The sequence below is a fragment of the Choloepus didactylus genome, assembly GCF_015220235.1.
Source record: "Choloepus didactylus isolate mChoDid1 chromosome 25 unlocalized genomic scaffold, mChoDid1.pri SUPER_25_unloc1, whole genome shotgun sequence".
Lineage (NCBI taxonomy): Eukaryota > Metazoa > Chordata > Mammalia > Pilosa > Megalonychidae > Choloepus > Choloepus didactylus.
Genome location: NW_023637606.1, coordinates 6,461,035 through 6,481,924, shown reverse-complemented (window position 1 = coordinate 6,481,924; position 20,890 = coordinate 6,461,035). Strand labels below are relative to the sequence as shown.

Genomic DNA, 20,890 nt, shown 5'->3' with positions numbered 1-20,890 from the left:
AAATAAAGCATCTATGGATCAATTCGATCATTAGATCACTTAGATCAAGTCCAAATACTCAATTGTCTAAATATCATGGCCGCTAAAGTAAATACAATGCAATAGTCGGCTTAAACAATGGGAATTTATCAGCTCACGGTTTTGAGGTTAGGAGAAGTCCAAATCAAGTAGTCATTGAGGCAATGCTTTCATCCTGAAGACTAGCATTCTGGGTCTGGCTGCCGTTGATCCTTGGAGCTTGGCTTCTCTGTCACATGGCAATACACATGGCCTCTGCTTTCTCTTCCAGGTTCCTATGACCTTCAGCTTTTAATTCCTGTGGATTTCTCTTTGTCTGAATTTAATTCCATTTATAAATGACTTCAGTAATAAGATTAAGACCCATCTTGATTGAGTTTTGCCACATCTTAACTGAAGTAACTTCATCAAAATGTCCTACTTACAATGGGTTCACACCCATAGGAATGGATAAAGATTAAAACATGATCTTCTGGGGATGCATCACTCCAAATAAGCAAATGGGATAGGGGCCATCCATGACCAACTATAAACACTTTAGATACAAGCCCAAAAGAAGTGAAAAGAGGTTTTCAAACAAAACTTGTGCATAAATGTTATAGCAGCATTTCTCACAATAGCCAAGAAGTGGAAACTTCCCTTATGCCTACCAAGTTACAAACAGATGAGCAAAATATGGTCCATCCATCCAATGCAATGTCATGCATCCACAAAAAGGAATGAAGTCCTGATACATGCTACCATGTGGACTAATCTAATGTTCACTGTGCTGGATGAAAGAAGCTACACACCAAGGTCACATGGTGTATGATTCCTTTTATATGAAATGTCCAGAATAGGCAAATCCATACACATAAAAGCAAATATAATCAACAGCACTAAATATGCGTGTACATGTGGTTTAAGGGAAAATGTTACTTTGTATATATGTTAGTATATAAGAATCACTTTTTTGTATGTATGTATGTATGAGGATGCTGCAGATGCAATCAGTCAGAGAAGGCCCCAGGAGGAGACCAAGGAGACAGAGCACCATGTGACAGAGGCTGAGATACAGCCAAGGAACCCCAAGGATTGTGACAGCCAGCACCAGCACACTACAGACTCTGCAGGAAGCTTGGCCTGCTGAGACCTTGATTTTGGACGTCTAACCTCCAAAACCAGGAGATAATAAATTACTATTGTTTAAGCCAGTATTTTGTGGTATTTGTCTTAGCAGCCCTGGCAAACAAAGACAAGCTCAAAGTAAAGAACATGAAAGAAAAACATTCATACTCAGATATTAGGCACTCCTTCAGTGAGGCTGAGTGGCAATTTTTCTGTAAGAAATCTGGGTACATAAATCAAGACATTGCTGTTGATAAAACCATATTTATTTATAGCATACACAGATGGAGAAAGAGGGTTCATGTAACATATAAAATGGATAATTTTCTCAAAGTTGGGATTCATGAATTAAAATCACAGAAAAGTGAGACACAAAGGACTGAATATGGATTATAAAGAGATATAATATTCAGGAGGAAATGGCAAGTAGTATTCAAGGAAGGCTTGCTGCTGGAAGTGATGACTAAGCTGACTCAATGAAAAGGTATAAATTAGTCAAATTTTGAGGAAGGGTGCCCTAGGAAGAAGGAATGGCAGGTGCAAGTGTCAAGGTCAAGAGGAAGATGTTTTCCTTTCTGGTTTTAAAGCCAAGCCCTGCTATATGCAAGGTTCAACAGAAATGTCTTTGAATGCAGTGCTTCTCAAACATTCACATATCCACAAATGCCTTTGAGATCTCTCAAATACTGTTTCTGATCCAGAGATGAGGCTAGTCCATTGTCTACACATTGAGTGATGAGGATTTCACAGTGTCTGTGGAAGTGAAGATGTCCACATTTTAATTGTTTGTCTCCTCCTTCTGCCCATGTGACTCAAGATTTTTGGGGGGATGAAGAGTAAAGAAGAATGTTGCTAAATTTGTGAAGAGAGTGAATACTAGCAAGTCATAGAAAAGTTCTTGCAGGAAAAGAAGATGTTGGTGACCTGAAAATCCCTAGGGAACCAAATCACTTGTCATCCAGTGCCTCAACCTTCCATGAAATGCTAGAATTCTGCTCCATCAAAGGCTCCTCCTTCCAACATAATTAATTTAAGTGTTTGTGCCAAAGTAGCATAAATGCATATATGTTTTATTGTCTCCTTGGAGTTCTCATGAGAGATCATTGACCATTTATGTAAAACAAGAGGAGTACTTATCATAAGAAGGAAAAATTATCTACTAAGTGCTAGTCTGTATTAGGAACCACAATGGGTGCTAGAGAGAAACTCTCAGAGTCATGCACTAACAGTCTTAGGAGAAAGTAAACTGGTAGCCAGATGATCTTGCTTGTGCCATTGAACTGGTATCTGTTATTTCCTAAAACCTCTGGAAATACAGAGTTGCAGGACTTGGATGGTAATACAGTAAACTGGGGCAGAAGCCATTATTTCTCTCCAGTGCAAGAAACCCTGGGAAGAGAGCCCCTCCCATCCATGCTCTGATTGCCCAGAACACTGAAGAGAAGATTTAAGGGTAGATTGAAGCTGGTATCTGATTTCCACACATGTTGATCCATCACATATTTGAAAGTAAGAATGGAGTTTAACCCTGTTTAGGAGACAAGAGAGTTTCCTCAGTCAGTCTCAGCATTTGTAAAAACATGATTCCATGAGTCATATCCAGCAGACTGTGTCTTTTAAAGGTAAAGGGAGATAAATATAACAAAAAAAGTCTAGAAAGATAAATATTAAAATATTAACAGTGGTTATCCCTGCTGTGGCAGGCACTATTGTCAAACCCAAAGCCATTCTTAACCCCTTCACCAGTGATATTTCCCACACTAGAAGCTAGAAAGACAAATACATGTTTTCTCACATTCTTCTAAAATCATAAGGGGCCAAATGATATCATTCTGGTCAATTAGGTGAAAGGAAAATCTCTTGAGAAGTTTCTCAAAAAGCCTTTGTAATTGTTTATGAGTCTAGAATTCAGGAGAGGAGTTGGGGCTACAGATTCTAAATTTGGGGACCATTTCTAATAGGTAGCAATTTTAAACATGCAATTGGATGAGATCACTTGTGTAGAAAAAATTTGTGCCTGTGGAAAACTATACATTGTCTAGGAAATATCTCTCCAGGTTAAATGATTCTGATCTATGGGAGCTATTTTACAACTTGTTAGTTGTTGATAACTGAGAGCAATGCAAAATAATTCCATGGAAAACAACAGTTTTGCTTCCCATTGCTCATTCAGTCAAAATTTCATATATATCCCATGTATAACTATGTGTGTGTGTGTATATATATATATATTCCATGTATAAATCTATATAAAAATAGATTTACATCTAAATCACAGCAATAACTAAAAATAAAAATGTATTAAAATCTTTATATTACCTATATAAATGTATATTATATCTATAGATAGATACATACCCAAAGATAGCCATAAATAGATAGAAGATTAGAGAGATACATAGAGAGATGACTGGGATAGATAGAGATGGAGAGATGATAGATAGATTAAAAGATAAGATATGATACATAGATGAGATGGATCAAAAGATATATACAGATAGTTAACACATAGATATGTACTTAGATTATCTTTTTTTTAAATATATAGATTTATTTCTCTTTAGTAAAAGGAAGTTCCACACTGTCAGGAAGATACAAATTTGTCTTTTCATGCACTTGTAGAAAGCCAAAGATTAACTTGTCCACTGTCATCCCCTCCCTGGGACCTGAGCCCCAGGATTACTAAACTGGGCCTCAGGACACCAGTGTTCCTGCTGGATTTTCCCATCAAGGAACAAGTGGAATGTTCTACTTAAAATTCTAAACCAAAGCTCAGCATCAATGGCCTGACTGTAGGAAAACTCTATTATTCCAGACTGTCTTATATCTTAATAGCCTCGGTGGAAATATACCATATGCCATGCAAACAAATCTGCCTTTAAACATTTTTTTAATAGAGAAATTTACCATTTTTAAGCACAGACTGCAGAACAGTTGTAGAAATTACTGTTTGGTTTTCCAAACAAGATACAGCATCTGCCTTGTTCCTCTCATTGATTAACAAGTAAAATAAAATGTTCATGTGCATTCATTACTTTATATCTCTTTGAGTGTCTGGTTGAATAACTTACACGAGGTTTCACAGCAATTAAGGGGCACAGAAAGGATTTAACCCCAGGCAGTCTGGCTCCCAGGCCCCCCACTCTTAACCCTCCACCTGGAGGTGGAGACATGTTACACTGAGACAAATCACAACCAGATTCAGGAAGTGAGCCCTGAACAGAATGTCCCATGGAAGAGGGTATGGGGAGGTCGGAGGGTGGACCACACACCTGGCAGTTGAACAGGCAATGAATGAGGAAGATGAAGGCGCCCTGCAGGCTGTTGATGATGGTGAACAGATGGGCCATGAAACTGGCCATGGCTCCAATCTGGAAAATGCCCAACACCCAAGAGCAGCCCAAGATGAAGAGCTGGGCAAACGCTTTGAACGTCAGTAATCTGTGGAAGAAGATTTGCAAAGGATGAGGTTCTGGGATGTGGGGGTTCTCCTGGGGGGCCACCCTCACAGGAATCATCTGAGGCTGCTCCCATGTGAGCCCCTCTTGGGTGGGGATGAACTCAAGATAGAGTCTCCAAAGGACAGATGCAGGAAGACAAATCCTAGAGGCATTTTTACTGGTCATTAATAAAAAGCAAACAACCCAATGTAAATATGGGCAAAGACTGTTAATATATAAGAGGGAAAATAACAACCATGGGAGAGGATGTGGAGAATTAGGAACACTTATTCATTCCTGGTGGGAAAGTAAAATGGTGCAGTCAATGTGGAAGACAATGGGAGATTTCTCAGGAAGCTAAGTATATTTTACTATATGACTTGGCAATCCTGCTACTAGATAGATATCCGGAAGAATTGAAAGTAGGTACTCAAATATTTGAACGTCAGTGTTCATAGAAGTATTATTCACATTGCCAAAGGATGCAAGCAACCCAGTAGTCCAACCATGAATGGGTAAACAAAATGTGGTATATTAATACAATGGAATATTACCCAGCTGCAAAAAGGAATGATTTCCTGATACATGTCACAACATGGATAAGTCTTGAAGACATCATTTTGAGTGCTCTAAGGCTCAAAAGGACAAATACTGTATGATCTCACTGATTCGAAACAAGTAGAATAAACAAACCAATAGAGTCAGAATCTAGAATTTGGATTACTGTGGGACATTGTGGGGTTAGGGAATGCGAAGTTGAGGCTTAAAGTGTACAGGGTTCCTATTTGGAATGATGGAAATGTTTCAGTAATGAATTGTGGTGAGGGTAGCAGAACATTGTGAAGCCAATTAACAGAACTGAAATATATACCTTAATATGATTAAAATTGGAAATGTCCAATTGTATGTATTCTAATAGAATAAAATATTTTAAAAGAATCCATGGAACTACAATACAATTGTGAACCCTAAGTTAAACTTTGAACTTTAACAAATAGTACAGTAGCAAATATGTGCCAGCAACAATTGTAGCAAATATTCCAAACCAATGCTGGGGTGGTGAATAGCAATCCTGTATTTTATTCCTGGTTGCTCTGTAAATCCACAATTTCTCTAAAAAAAACGGGCAAAGGGTTTGAATAGACGTTTCTCCAAAGAAGATATACAGATGCCCAAAAATCACATGGGAAGATGAACAACATATTAATCATCTGGAAAATGCAAATCAACCACAGTGATAGTGAAACTGAACCCTAAGTTAAACCATGGATTAAATTTAATAGTACAATGATAAAAATGTATTATCATCAATTGTAACAGTAGTTCCACATCCACACCAATGCACGGTGTTAATATTAGAGTGAAATATAGAATCTTGTACTCATGTATTATTGTTCTGTAAACCCACAGCTTGTCTAGTAAAAATGATATATTAGCAATGGGAATCTCTAGGAATAGAGACTATGGGTAATTTTTAAATATAAATTTCTGTAGGTTCTAAATTGTTTGAAATATACTTCATTATTTTTCTAATCAGAAAGACAGCACAATGAGATACCACTTCACAACCACAAGTATGGCTATTAATTTTTTAAAAAACAAAGTAATAAAGACTTGGAAGGATGTACATTCTTGATGGAAACATAAAGTGGTGCAACTGCTTGGGAAACCAATTTTTCAGTTCCTCAAAAAATTAAACATCAAACTAACATATGATCTGGCAATTCCACTTCTAGGAAACTATCCAAAATAATTGAAAGCAGGGACTCTGCCATATACTTGTACATCAATGTTCATTATGGCATTATTCACTCTAGCCAAAAGAAAAGGTGAAAACAACCCAAGTGTCTATCAACAAATGAATGGATTTCAAAAATGTAGTATCAAATACAATGGAATGTTACATTGCTGCAAAAAAGCCTGCAAAAAAGAACATGCTGCAAAATGGATGAAACTTGATGCATTATGCCAAATGAAATAAACCAGAAAAGGAAGGACAAATGTTATACAATCCCACTTATATGAAATATCCATAATAAAATATCCATAATAAGCAAATTTTCAGAAAAAGAAAGTAGATTAGAGTTTACCAGGGGCCAGGACAAAGGTGGAGGAAATGTAGGGTATTTGCTTAATAAATACAGAGTTTCTGTTTGAGTCACGAAAAAGTTTTGGTAATAGATGATGGAAATGACAGTACAATATTGTAAATGTAATTAATGCCATGGAATCATACACTTAAAAATGGTTAAAATAGCAAAGTCCATATTATATGTTTGTTACCACAATAAAATTTTAAAAAGTGAAATGTACACATTAAGCAGTAACTCTCCATTCCCCCAGTGAACTACCCAAATGTCCAACAACTGGTGAATGGAGCAACAAAATGTGGTCTGTTCACTCAATGAACTATTATTCAGCCATTAAAAAGAATGAAATACTGATAGAAGTTACAGTGCAGATGGTCTACAAGAATGTGAAAAATCTTTCATCTATTACATAAAATAATATATATGAAATGAAAATGATGACATAGTGTATGTCAACTATTAAAATGCCAAAACAAAAAATAAGGTTAAACCCTAGGGTTGGCAAAGATGCAAAGAAAAAGGACTCAAACTTCTGATGGTCACATAAATTGAACAAATTATCATTAAAATAATGTACACTATGAATAAAAACGTTACAATTCATCCATCACTTTCACTCAGGCAATTTTACAATTCACAAATAAATAACCACGGATGTGAAAGATTTATCTACAAGGGTATTCAAGGCAGTATGGTTGATAATAGCCAAAAAAAAAAAAAAAACCAACAAAAATAATTTAAATATCCATGAATAAAGGGCAATTTAAATAAGATATGTTACATCATTATACTGAAATAACATGCAAAAATGATATTATAGAAGAATTTCTGATTAAGTGGGAAAATATTCATGATGTAGAATCCATTAAGAGAAAAATAGTTATGGAAAATAAAATATTGTTCCATATTTTGTAAATGTGCACCTATATGTATGCAGAGGAGAACAACTGGAAAAGAGAATTGTTAACTGTAATATATACAGCACTCACTCTTCCTTGTCACTGAGCTGAGTGTTTTATAAGCCTCATAAAGTGAGCATATTAAAATTCCTAGTATACAGATGAGGACACTGAGCTTCAGAGAAGTTAAGAAACTTGTCTGACATCTCACAGAAAATTAGTGGTACTCTGGGGTTTGAGCCCCAGTCTGGTTCCAGTCCTAGACATTGTGCTATTCTAGGCAGGCCCCATAACACTTCTGCTATGGGCATAGGACCTGGCATTCCATAAACATTTCTGCAGAGAAGGAAGGAAGAGTGTAAGAGGTAGGAAAGGAAGAGGGACTGCATCTGGTGTCTTTGAGCTTTGAGACCTAGGCACTGACACTGGAAAGTTTCTGCCTTAGGATCCACAAGGTCCAAGTGAGAAGGATGGAGCTGATCTACAGAGTCAAGCAGAAAGGATGCCCCCGGGAAGTTAGGACCAAGACTAGGGTTTAGGATATAGACTTGACCCGCAGAGGAGGTCAAGGTCATTATCTGTATGGCCTGAACTCAGCATCTCAGACTGGGACACATGGTGCTCCAGGACAGTTTCTCAACCTGGGCATGTTCAGTATTTGGGGATGGACCCATTCTTGGTGATGGGAACCATTCTGTGCATTATAAGGCATTTAGCAGCACACACACCACCAAGTTCTGACAACCAAATGTGTCCTCAGATATTGCCAAGTGTACCCTGGGGTGCTGGTGGGGTTTTTTTTCCACAAATTATTAAAACTTTTTGGGGGGTGGACAGGATAAAAATACTATTTCCTTTATTATGCATAAACTGGATCAAAAGTTTAGTCAACCATGTGCTAAGTGTTTCACACACGTGGTTTGAGCTTCATAACCACCACTCATGTGAGGAGAACCTGGAGAGGAGAACTTGAGCAGGAAGTTGAGTGGTATGACCAGAGACTGGGTGTGAGGAAAAGAGCAGACAAAAAAACTAGGGAAGCTGGGGGGCCATGTAGGAAAGACCCTGAGCACTAGGCTAAGGGAGGTGGGTTTCACCCTAAGGGCAATGGAGAAACCACAGAAAGGTTTCAAGCTGAGGAAGATGATGGTCCGTTTTGTGTTTTAGGAATATCACTCTTGAAAAAACTTCTTGCTAAAAGACATAAAAAGGCTTTGTGAAATCCAACAGACATCCTCTTAAATTTATATCTGTGCTTGTAAGAAAGTAAAGGAAATCCTCAGAGACCACAAATGAAGAGTAATTATGAAACTAGAGTGATAAACTACAACTTCCCTAGAGGTATTTTCTGAATCCAGAAATCTAAAGTCTGGGGTTTAATGGTCATTCATGGGGACAGAGGGCAAGCCCTTGATGCCACACAATGTGGGGAAACCGCCAAATAAAGTAGGACCACACCATCACTGAAAGCATAAACTAGAAAACAAAATCCTTGCAAAGAGAGAAAAAAGGTAATTTCTGGTTTAGGTTTTGGATCAAAGTGGAGAAATAAGAGGAAAGTGGAGAAGAGAAGGGAGGGAAGGTGAGGGAAGGTGATGGTGGAATCAAAGAGGCAAGTAGAATGTAGGGGAAGAGAAGATAGCAGGAAAAGAGAAGAGAGGAGGGGAGAAGAGAGGAGAGAAGGAAAAGGATGAAAAGAAAAGGTAAAAGGGAAGGGACCAGAATAGAGGAGGGAAGGGAAGAGGGATGGGAAGGCAAGGGGAGAGGAGGGGAAGGAATGGAAATGGAGGGGAAAGAGATGGAAGGAAATGGAAGGCAAGGGAAGCAAAGCAAAGAGAAACAAAGAGAAGTACAGGTTGACCTCATGAGTTAGGGGTTCAAATCTACACTACCATCATAGTTGGGGAAGCCCTGAGGTGAGAAATTCATTTAAAGTGATTTCAGTTTGATAGTCTCTCCAAGGGATCTCCTAGATGTAAAAGCAGATTTCTCTGGAGGGATGTACCCTCAGCATCCACAAGATTCAGATTCATCAAATGTGACCTCACAACTCAAAATTACAAGTGACACAGGGAAACAAGCAACCATGAATGAGAGTCAGGAAATCAACATCTAGCAGGACTATGGTGCCTGTAGTGGAAGGAAGAAGATGGTGCTTGAGAGCCCTGGGCTTCTCCTTGCCTCCCTCCCAACATTTGCATCTCTCACTTCCTCCCCTCCAAATTGCTCTTAATCTCCTAACCTTTCTCTCACTTTTCACCTGTACTTAGTTGAGACAAGTAGACCAATCATACTGAAAAACAAAAGGCAGAAACGTTTGGGTCCCTCCCACAGGCCTTTGCATTTTGTCAGGAAGAATTCACAGGTTAAATAAATAATGCTCTAATTTGACAATCCCAGGAATCACAGATTCGAATGAAGAACTTTTGAGAACAAGTGACCATCTCAACTGACACCTCCTGATCCCTCTACTGGTTCCTCCTCCAGAACACACTTCACCAAGCAATTTGCTTACCATGATGATTGTGCAAACTGGCCCCAGGAAACTCCAGATGAATCCCATCTCCATATTAAGCCAGCAACTATTAGAGAAACATAAGTCATCACTTGCTCCAAAGTCATGACTCTACAGTTACTCATGCCCCATCAGAGGCACTGAAGCAGGTGAGACTTCAGTCAAAATTCCTGTGATAGAGCAGGTCCAGGTTTGGTCACCTTCGGACCACAGTGAATCTTCTTTCAGATGATTTTACTGGGCAAATGTACCTGAAACCTTCATCTAGTACTGAGATGCAGCTCATCCTCAATTCAGAGCCTTTGTGATCCCATTTCCCTCTGTCTAGAATTCCACTGATAGCCCTTGTCAGCCAAATAGTTCAAATGTTATATCCTTGGAGAAACCACTCCTGACTGTCCCTACCTAAGGTGACAAAATACCATCTATCACTATGATAATGATAATTGTTCAGTTGTTTGTTTACTTGTAAATTGTCTGTCTCCCCATGCTAAACTCTGAACCAAATGACAATTTGGCCTTCTCCTGTCTTGTTCGTATCTGGGTGCCCCCAGCCCCCACCACTGGCGAGTACCATTCTCTGCTTATTTAAAAGATAGAGACAGAGGGGCAAGAAAGGAAAGAGGAAAGGAAGAAGTGAAGGAAGAAGGAAGAAAGGATGAAAGAGAGGAGAAATAAATAATGAATTGCCCAAATTCTCTTTTTCCATCAAGTTTCTAATGGCTATTTTCACCACCCAACAACAAATCTTCCATGTTCAGTAATAGCACTCCAATATATTCTTAGTAAAAATATGCCTTCCCTCAATAAGAGAAGGAAAATAATCAAGATAATCAAATATTCTGTCTATGGAATGTGAGACTTGAGTAGTAAATGGATAAAAAGGTAGGAAAAGTTTGCATCTTGGAAAAGATATCATCCATATACCTTCAGGAATTATGGACCTCAGTAAAGATTGACAACTTGCACCTCTGCATAAGGGTAGAAGATTAAAGCCCTGTAGAATTATTTCTCACCCTTGACTAATTGGAGGGAATGGTCAAAAGATATTCTAACACTATTTCATTTGAGTGGGATAAACAGGTGGCTGTTCTACATAGTGTCCGTAACACCCACTCTAATATTTACCATAACCCTAAACCTAACCCTAACTCAAACCATACCCTTACCTTACATAACCCAGCTTCCTCATACCTTAGATAGGAAAACTGAGGAACATGTTCTGTAGTCTCCCCCTTCCTAACCCTAACCCTAGCTGTTATTATAACAGTAACCCTAGCCCTAATGCACCACTTATACTAACCTGAAACCAAATCCTAAATAATTCTGACATACACCCTAATCCTAACACACCCCTTAACCAACCTTAACCTGAATGCAGCCTCCCAGAGGTTCTCAATTACTAAAAGCAGCTATCTTCTCATGAACACACCCTATACTGACTCCTTCTCTTCCCTGCCTCACTTCCACACTACCCTCTTGGTGCTAGCTGCTATAACCTGAAATCCTTGTCAGTGCTATTTTTTTCCATGATTCAACAGCAAAGAGGGTGTTCTCCAAATTCCATACCCACTCCCAATTTCCCTTCCCTTTAGTCTAGTCAGTCTGCTCTATAACCTGCTTTAACTCTCCCAGGAACAAGATTTGCCTTCACCTGTGTTGTCACCCTTTTCCTCCTTGCTTATGTACATTTAAGTAGAGTTATGAAAGCCCATTCAGGTTCTATGTCCTCCAAGAAGCCTTCCACAAATTTTCCAACTCCCAGTGTCATTGTCTTCTCTGATCTACTCCATGACTTCTCCTGCTCACACCGACATCGGAATTCATTATGGCAGCCTTGCATAGACACCATCATCTCCAGACAAGATGATCAGATCTACACACAGGCCCCAGCTCTGACACTTAGCAGCAATGTGACCTCCAGCAAGTTCCACCATCCCACTGAGAATGAATTTCCTGTGCCAGAGATGCAGACCCTAATTCTTAACCCATAGGATTTTTGTTAAGAATTATCAGAGAAAATATAACATGTAAAACTTTCAGGATTTATATTATGATGATTGCTCATTGAATATGAATTCTTTTCATTCCTTGTCTTGTGACCTCACCTGAAGTATAAACCATAGTGTGCTGGAAGGAACCTGGGTATTTAATGTCCCAGACACAGCTCAACAAAGTGCCTATATCACAGGGGTAATCAGCAGGACCCCAAAACTGGAGAGACCCAGATTCAAGTCTCTTTCAGTCCTTTTCTCACTATGTAATTGTGTGAAATACTTTTCATTACCCTGAGTCTTATTTTCTTCACCTGCTAATTGGGATAATAACATTATCTCAAAGGTATATCAAAGGATTTAATGATGTAACAGCATGTTACTGTCTAGACCCTGTCCACGTACAACCAGTTCTGTCAAAATTGACTCAGTTTTCATTTATACCATACCAAAAGGTCTGTGAAATCATGAGTCTGTTTTGCAGGCAATATTTTTAATGCACTGTAAACTAAATGCAGAAATATTTTTTAAAAATTAGTGTTCAACAGTGTACTACCTAAAATCATCTCACATGGAACCATGTGATAAATACACCTATGTTTAGATTGGACAAAGGATGTAATGAGGGTGATAATAAAAATTATCTTGTTTACACTTCCTTTACTATGTGCCAGACTGTTCTGATTGTTTTCCAGATAATAACCCATTTAATCCTCATACCAACACAATGAGGTAGTCATTGTTATTAGCTCCATTTTAGAGATGAAGAAAGGGAAGTACATACAGGTTAAATAACTTGCCCAAGGGAGTACAGTTAAAGATGGTGGAGCCAGGATGCAAATCCAAGCAGATTGACTCCAAGTCCGTGATTTCAAAACTGTACAATCAAGTCCCCTGGGTACAGCAGGGCCATTCACCTATACTACAGTATAGAGTTTTCTCTGGATTTGTGTCATGAAAAACCTGTACTGCTTTACATGGCAGCCCTGTGACAAACAATAAATCAAATAAGAACTTAATCAATGGTAACCACAGCTGCTTCTTCCACGATTGCTCTCCTTACTCATGTAATTGTCATCATCAACCCTGGCAGAAGGGCATTCAGGGAGGGGACATCACTCACTGATTATGCATCCCATAGCCCTGTGGCTGTACACTAGCAGAAACAACCACCACCAGAACTGGGAGTCCATAGCCAAAGGCACACAGGTGCAGCATTTTGATGTTGCGAGAACTGAAGTAATTCACCACCTTCAGGTTCCTGACCATCAGGAACAGCATGGCAGCTTCCACCAGCATCCAGAAGAGACAGGCGAGGAACAGGTAATGCAAAAGGCCTGTGATAATGGCGCATCCCAACTGGAGAGAGGAAACATGCACACTCAGGATCCCCATGCAGGGAGCACACTTGAAAGGAGGAATACACGGGCATGAGTGCCTCCACTGGAGTTCCTCAAACTTGGCCCATTACTCATCCCACAAATGTTTAAAGATACATAGTGGTTCTAAACAGGAAATGAAACCACCCCTTTGGCAGGCTGTCCAACCATTCTGGATTGCTGGGGACTAAGGTTTCCCGCGATGCATGATTCTCAGCACCACAACTGAAAGCGTTTGGGGAAACTGGCTTGCTGATCACCCTGTTTTCAGAGATGTTTGGAAATACGGGTAATCACAAGACTGTACCCCATGGGTTGGCTTCCTGTTTTTGTAAATCAAGTTTTATTGGCACACAGCCACATACATATATGTATGAATTATCTGTAGCTGTTTTCTCTCTGCAACAGCAGATGGAGTAATTGAGACAGACAGAAACCATAGGGTGCACAAAGCCAAAAATATTTACAATCTAGCACTTTACAGAAAAAGTTTGCCAACCATTAGCCAAACAAATGAAGGGCAGCCCTGTTATTTAGTTCTGAAGGAGTCAGGGAAGATAAACAGTCACAGGGAGAGGGCCAGTTTTACATAAATAAGCATCATCATCCTACCCAGCATATCAAAAGTGTTCCTATTTGGAAACCTTGAGCATCTGTGAGTCTAGCCTGTTTATAGGAAGTGAACTGACCAAAGTCCTTGCCAATGTGCATCTCAAATTCCTCTGGGGGATGTGTAAATACAAGTTGAACAACAAATCATCAATGATCAATTATCAAATAGGTGCTTAGGGATAAAATAAAATATACTGATAGATATCAGTAGGATTTCTTAACTGTAAAACAACTGATATTTGGTGAAAGATATTTCATTGTACTGTGTCCTGACCTATGCACTAGAGTATGTTTAGCAGAAGTGTCCTTGGTCTCTACCAACTAAATTCCAATAGCAACCCCTCACCTGCCATTATGATTCCCAGAATGTCTCCAGACATTGTCAAATACACCCTGGGAGACAGAATCACTCCAGCTGAGAATCACTGAATAGAGAAAAACAATAAAATGGACCACATTATATAATTTGAATAAAAAAGTGATTTTAGACTGATATCTATCACAAGAAGAAGTCAACCAGCAGAAGAGCTGGGGCAAAAGTGTTGCTGCCAGAGGTGCAGCAATTACAAAGACCCTGAGGTCAGGATGAGTACAGAGGGAGTTGGGTACGGATGAACAGAGGCAGATACAGAGATGACAGAACTGGAGGGTATATGGGGGCAGAGCCTGGGGAATATGAGACCTGCTTGTTGGTCTTCTTTACACCAGTGAGGAAGAGAATCTTGGCCAGGAAGAGGCACATACAGAGGTGCAGGTGGAGGTCCGTGTTGCGGTTGCAAATGGAACGACACAGCAGGGACATGGCGATGGCCAAGGCGAGGCACACCAGGGAGATGGTCAGGCCCGTGTGGCTAATGATGTACAAAGAGTACTCCATCTGTCAGCAAGGAAATCCACAGTTGTCCTCAGAGATGGAACAACACCCCCCCTGCCCCCGATCCAGGCAGTAAAAAGAATGAGCCAGCAGCCTGGCTTGGGCAGAAAGGGCTGAAGATGTTTTCTGCCTCTGACACAAGTGAACAAGATATTGTGCATGGGCATCCCTTGCCATCTATTGGCTTCCAGCACCTCCCATTCCTACCTTTGTCTTATGTCCCACCTCCTGTATTGCAGGGACAGGATATCTGCAAACTACATTTCCCAGAATCCCTTGGGGCTAAAGATGGGTCCAGGATGTAATTTAAGTTCTAAAAGGAGACGTATACATGTCATTTTGGAAGGCAGATGGGTGGAAGATAGCAGGGAGACAGACACCCTTTTCTCCAGCAGTTTTGGTAATCAAGTAGTGCCAACAGTCAAGTTAGCTGTGTCTGGACTTCTCCTTCCAACTGTCCAGTTGCCAATTTCATGGAAGTGGGGCAACATAGAAGAAGCAGTTTGTGATCTCCAAATCACAGCTGTAGTGGGGTGATCTTGAAGCCAAAATCCACTAACTTCAAAACCTCCATCTGTTTCACTGATGTGAAGAACAGATTCCCTGTGTTAAATCCCTTCATGCTTGGCGTAAATTGAGTGTTTTTTGTTTCCTGCACTGAACCTCAACTTATATGCAGATATGTGGAAAATCACTAGTTTCTCGGAATAGAATTTGACAAGCTGCGTCCTTCACTATGCCATTGTTCATTGTTAGTATTTCAAATTTATCTGAGTGCTCTCTGGGTGTTAAGGATATGTTAAAGATATGCCAGGCACCATCTCATGGATTCCCCTCTATGATACTGGGACATAGTAGTTAAGAGAATATACCTTGCTGGGTTCTAATCCTGCCTCCACCACTCATGACTAGACAGGGTGCTTAGCCTCAGTCTCCTATTCTATAACATGGGTTTAAAAAAAAAAACTAAACATGGAGCCTAAATGATAAAGATTAAAGCTAATGGAAACTAAAGTCTCAGCACACAACAGGTGCTAGTAAATAGGATCTGTGATCAGTATTGTGCCCAGCCTCTGAGATCAGTATTTTTCATTTTATATGTGAATTTCTGGGATTCACAACCATATAGGGTATTCCCCAAGGGCAGAGGTATGTCTCATACCCCTTTTGTCCCCATGACTCCCTCCCACGTAACCCAGCACCCAAATGTGTATATGCAGATGTTTAGTAAATATTTTCTCCCACTAGAATTGGGGCCAGACACTCGTGGAGCCACAGCACAGCCCATCGGTACTGACCGTGAGCTCTGTAGAAGCCATGATGATGACCAGGTTCGCCAAACGCTTACAGCTGCAGACGCTGTGTGTCTTGGAAGCATTGAGGATCATGCAGCCCGAGGATGTCCACCTTCCGCCCTCCACATCTGGGTCCCAGGAAACACAGATGGGGCTCTCAAACTTCTGCTTTGGCTGGAATGAATGTCAAAAATCCAAGTCACCTGAAAATCATCCCCAAATGGATTCAGTGTCATCAAACTCAAGAACTATTTGAAGCAATAAGGTGAGGGTTATGCTCTGAAGGAGTGGAGAATATATTGATATTTCTGTTGTCAGTGATGGCCAGTCAAATGGGACGGCCACATTCTGATTACTAGGGGAAAACACCTTTCATCAAATCCACGAAGAAACCTCTCACAGAGTCATTCATTTATTACCTCGTTCATTCAACATGAATTTTTTAAGTACTAATATGTGCTTTGATCCACAGTGTCCATGAGAAACAGGCAAATAGAACAAACATGGACCCTGCCTCCAAGGAGAACGTAGTGCAGAGAAAGAGAGATATATTAAAAGCAAATAAACTGAGAAATAATAGTAGTTAAAAACAATAGTGTGCCTTAGGAATATGACATGGAAAGTTTAAGTATATGCTAGGGTGCATGGGGGAGCTGGAAGACAGTTGAAAAATGATATCTGTGACATGAAAGAGGTATAGGAATTACCCAAGTGAGTGATGTTTATGTGGGAGTATTGGAGGAGGGAAGGGAATTTACAGCAGAAGGAACAGCATGTACAAATAACCTGAGGTGGGATGGAAACTGATGCATTTTCAAAACTGAAATAAGGAAAGAATGGCTTGAGAGCAGAGAGATACAGACAGAGAAAGAGAGAGAGATAGAACAGTAAGAGATACGATATGAGTCTGGGCATGGGGTTGGCCTAGAATAAAATGTGTAAAATGATGGATTATTCTCCAGAATATTCGATCAAGTTAATCATAAAGACTTTCCTGAGGTTTATCAGAAAAGAAAAACATATCTGAAAAATATACAGAGGTGAGAAGAAGGGTAATTTAAGAAAAACTTCTGTGACTGGTTGGGTGTATTGGGAAGTGTTATAGAGAAGAGAAAATGGAATTAAGTTTCATTACTCCAAATAGCAAATGTTAGGTTCATGAAAACAGTGGAAGAGCTTGGATTCCAGATCTGTCTCCAACACTGGGATTGTCATTGGCAACGTAAATATTCCACTAGTAAATTTCCCTGCATCCACATTATTTAATCTAAACTATATAGCTTCCATTACTGAATGAAAGAACATCACATAGAAATAGGAGAGCTCATTCTTCTAGAGGTGATTTTGAGAATGAGGTTCACGTTTTAGAAATGTGGAAGCTTCCTTGGTGGATCCCCTTGGTGGATCCCCATCCAAAACAGGAGATAAACCTACTGGACAGGTGAGTTCCCAGTGGATCAAAAGGGGCCTCGGTGGGGACTTCATCACAAACCTGGATGTTCTCTAGAGTATAAATAACTGGATCTGAGAAGTTATCTTCCTTCTCCCCAGTCAAGATGCCTTTGACAATTCGAGAATTCACCTTCAGCTTCCTCTTGGAGTTGGTCAAGGAGGCCTGAGGGTCTTGGAAGAAGCTCTCATCTAAAACAGACTCCATGCCCTTAAGGGAGGCGAAAGCCACCCCATAAGTCCCTGCAGGTTACCCCAAATGAACAGAAATGGGAAACATGCTAAGAAGTAATTATAGATGACCCTATACACACTATACACACTTTAACATCCCACACTTTAACCTCACTGGTGGGCTCTGAGAGCTGAAATATCAAAACATTACCAGGACAGTGACTTACACCAGAATCATAAAAATTCTGAGGCCATATTTCCTGGACAAATCTTGGACACATTTAAAAAGAAATTTGAGCTGTGGTTTTAAGGGAAAATCCAACTCAAGATTGGAAAATAATTTTGCCTCCCATATTTATCATCAATTCTGTTCAGTCTCCTTGGTTGGATTTCTCTTCACTATCTGCCCTGTAAATGTTGGTGCTCTCCAGCAAGTGCCCTAGACCTACTCCACCCCACACCCCACAGCTACTACTATATACACAAGGCTTTGTTCACCATCTCCAGGCTCAAGGTTTCCAAAGACATGCTAGAGAGCCTACGGAAGGTCCCACGACAAAATAAACTGAGCACTTCCTCTCAACAGAAATATAATGTGAGTCATATACATAATTTATACTTTTCTGTTTGGGCACATTTTTGTACAATAATGAAATAGATCAGGTGTGTATTTTGCATTTATAGCACATCTCAAAAACATTCCAAGTGCTCAATAGTCACATGTCTCCCATGGCTACCATATTGAACAGCAGAGCTATAAATATGCCAGTGGAATGAGATTATTTATTTAATGATGCCTTCCCTTTCAGATGAAAACTCCCTGAGGTCATGGACATTTGCGCTTTGAAATCATTTGTCCCCCAATATCTTTCAGAGTCCTTGGACCTAGGAGGTCATCAATAAATATTTATTTATTGAATATATCACAGCCATTCTCCTGGATCCTGGGATGTGTATCTGTACCTGAGGATCCAGATTCTTCTATTGTGGAACATCTGATCTTCATCGCATCCCCTTTGGCTTTCAAATTAAAGGCTATATTCTCTTCAATACATTCATCTTTGATAACTTTGCTTTCAATGTCTGAAAGGATACACAGAGAATTTGCATGAAGTCACCCAGAAAGTGAGTCCTGAGTTTGATTTCTGTCCATTAAAGTTGCTTGGCCATAGTTGCAAGCAAAGGGAAGAATGGAACGGCCAATTCATCAAGGTACAGCTCTTGAACCCTCTGATGAATGACAGGGGGGAATGATAGCACCAATGGGAAACATAGTTGGAACTTTAGGACTGAGCTGTCACATCTTAGGGAGGGAATCAGTATCAGATAAAGATGGGTTTGAAGTCATCTGTGGTAGTCGAAGGCAGGGTGTTGATATTCTGGCTACTACAAATTAAGAGAAGTTTTTCAAAGCCATAGGGAATGGGAAGGAACTGGGGCAACCTCAGCATGTTGGACAGAGCTCAGGTTTTGAAGTCAGAAGTAGCTGAGTCCCAGTTCTGCCATTCACCAGTTGCATAAATGTGAGGAATGATTTAACCTCTCTTAGCATCTGATATTGCACCTGTAATATGGCAATAATTGCAGGACCAAACCCATTGGCTCTTCATGGGAATAAAATAGATCATATAACTAGATAAAGCTTAAAACATGCCAGATGATGCCTTGTTTCTCAAAACTCTCCAATGCTCCCATCTTCTCCAAATATTATCCAAATTCCCTACATTTACCTACAAAATCCTTTCCTACTTCTCTCAACATCCCCTATTCCATTTCAGCAAAGTGAGCTCTTCATTGATCCCTGAAGTCACCTTGTGTTCATTCCCTGCTCTTCTCCCAGATATTTAAGTGCCCCTTCCTTCAAATGTCTGCCCAAAAACTTCCTTATCAAGGAAACATCCCCTAGATGCACATTATTCAATAGCAGTCCTTCCACCATATCCTCACCTACTCTAAACTCCTTAATCTCCTCTATTTTTCTCAAAATTATTATATCCATCTGGTATAGCACATGTCTCTTTGATTGTTGTCAGAATCACCTCAGTAAAAAGGAAGGTTTTTAAGGACAAATTTATTCACTACTGGTGGAAGTCCACCAAGTATAGTACTTCCAACTCTTAGCTTTCTGGGCATTGTTAGGATACAGCTATGTTTGTGAAGTGGGTTACTGCTAGAAAATGCCTAATGCACCCAGTATCCCAAGTAGTCAATGATGAAGGACATTAAGGGTTGTAAGCTAGAGTTGTATCAGTCAGGACAGCATCAGCCATGCAGCAATAATAAACAATCTCCAAATCTCAGAGCTTTCAAGATATCTGTTTGTTTCTCATTAATGCTTTGTGACCATCGTAAGCCGACTTGAGGCTCTGCTTTCTGTGTCCTCACAGAAATGAGAATATTGCAAGTTAAGACAGCACAGGGACAGAAAGCCCTAGAAGTTTCCACTCACAATTCATTGACATGAAAATGTCACAAGTCTCATCTAACCTCAGATCAGCCAGGAAGTACAGTCCTACCATGGGCCCAGAAGGGAGAGCTGGAAATATCTGAATATTGAAAATGATGATCATACCTTAACTCCTGGCATATAGTAGGCAGTCAACAAATATTTGTTGAATAAATTAATGACACACTTTTAGCACAGTGCCTGGCATCCCCAAATAATTCACTAAATAGGAGATGTTAACATGATTAGACTCGCATTGCTGTGATTTCAGGGTTTTGAAATAGTTGGGAAAATGGTTATGTGGGAAAGTCATGAAGAATAACAATGTCATGGTCACTCCTCAGAAAAAGCATGCAGATATGACCTTGACATGAAGGACATGCCTTACCTAAATATTCACTCTGCATTGTCTAACTGGCATTCACTGATGGCTTCAGAAAAGCAGCCAGCGTGATACTCTCCACATTCTCCAGCAAGACTGTGGCCATGGTGGATGTCTCTTCCTTGGTAAAGGTGGATCATGTGGCTGTTTGTTCAAGCACAGTGCCAAAGCTCTCAGCCATTTTCTGCAAGAAAGAAAAGCTTCCTGTTCTCTCTC

The 20,890-nt window shown here is 39.9% G+C and overlaps 1 protein-coding gene across 1 annotated transcript in view; it reads right to left on the bottom strand.

Moving 5' to 3' along the window:
• Positions 1-4,270: 4,270 nt before the first annotated feature.
• LOC119525310 (adhesion G protein-coupled receptor E1-like) overlaps positions 4,271-20,890 on the bottom strand; it is a 29,657-nt gene continuing 13,037 nt past the window's right edge. Inside the window, 10 exon segments of the mRNA XM_037823998.1 lie at positions 4,271-4,282; positions 4,398-4,616; positions 10,027-10,063; positions 10,065-10,136; positions 13,187-13,422; positions 14,737-14,931; positions 16,227-16,397; positions 17,716-17,915; positions 18,810-18,929; positions 20,681-20,858. Of these exon segments, the coding sequence (XP_037679926.1) occupies positions 4,271-4,282; positions 4,398-4,616; positions 10,027-10,063; positions 10,065-10,136; positions 13,187-13,422; positions 14,737-14,931; positions 16,227-16,397; positions 17,716-17,915; positions 18,810-18,929; positions 20,681-20,858 (1,440 nt within the window).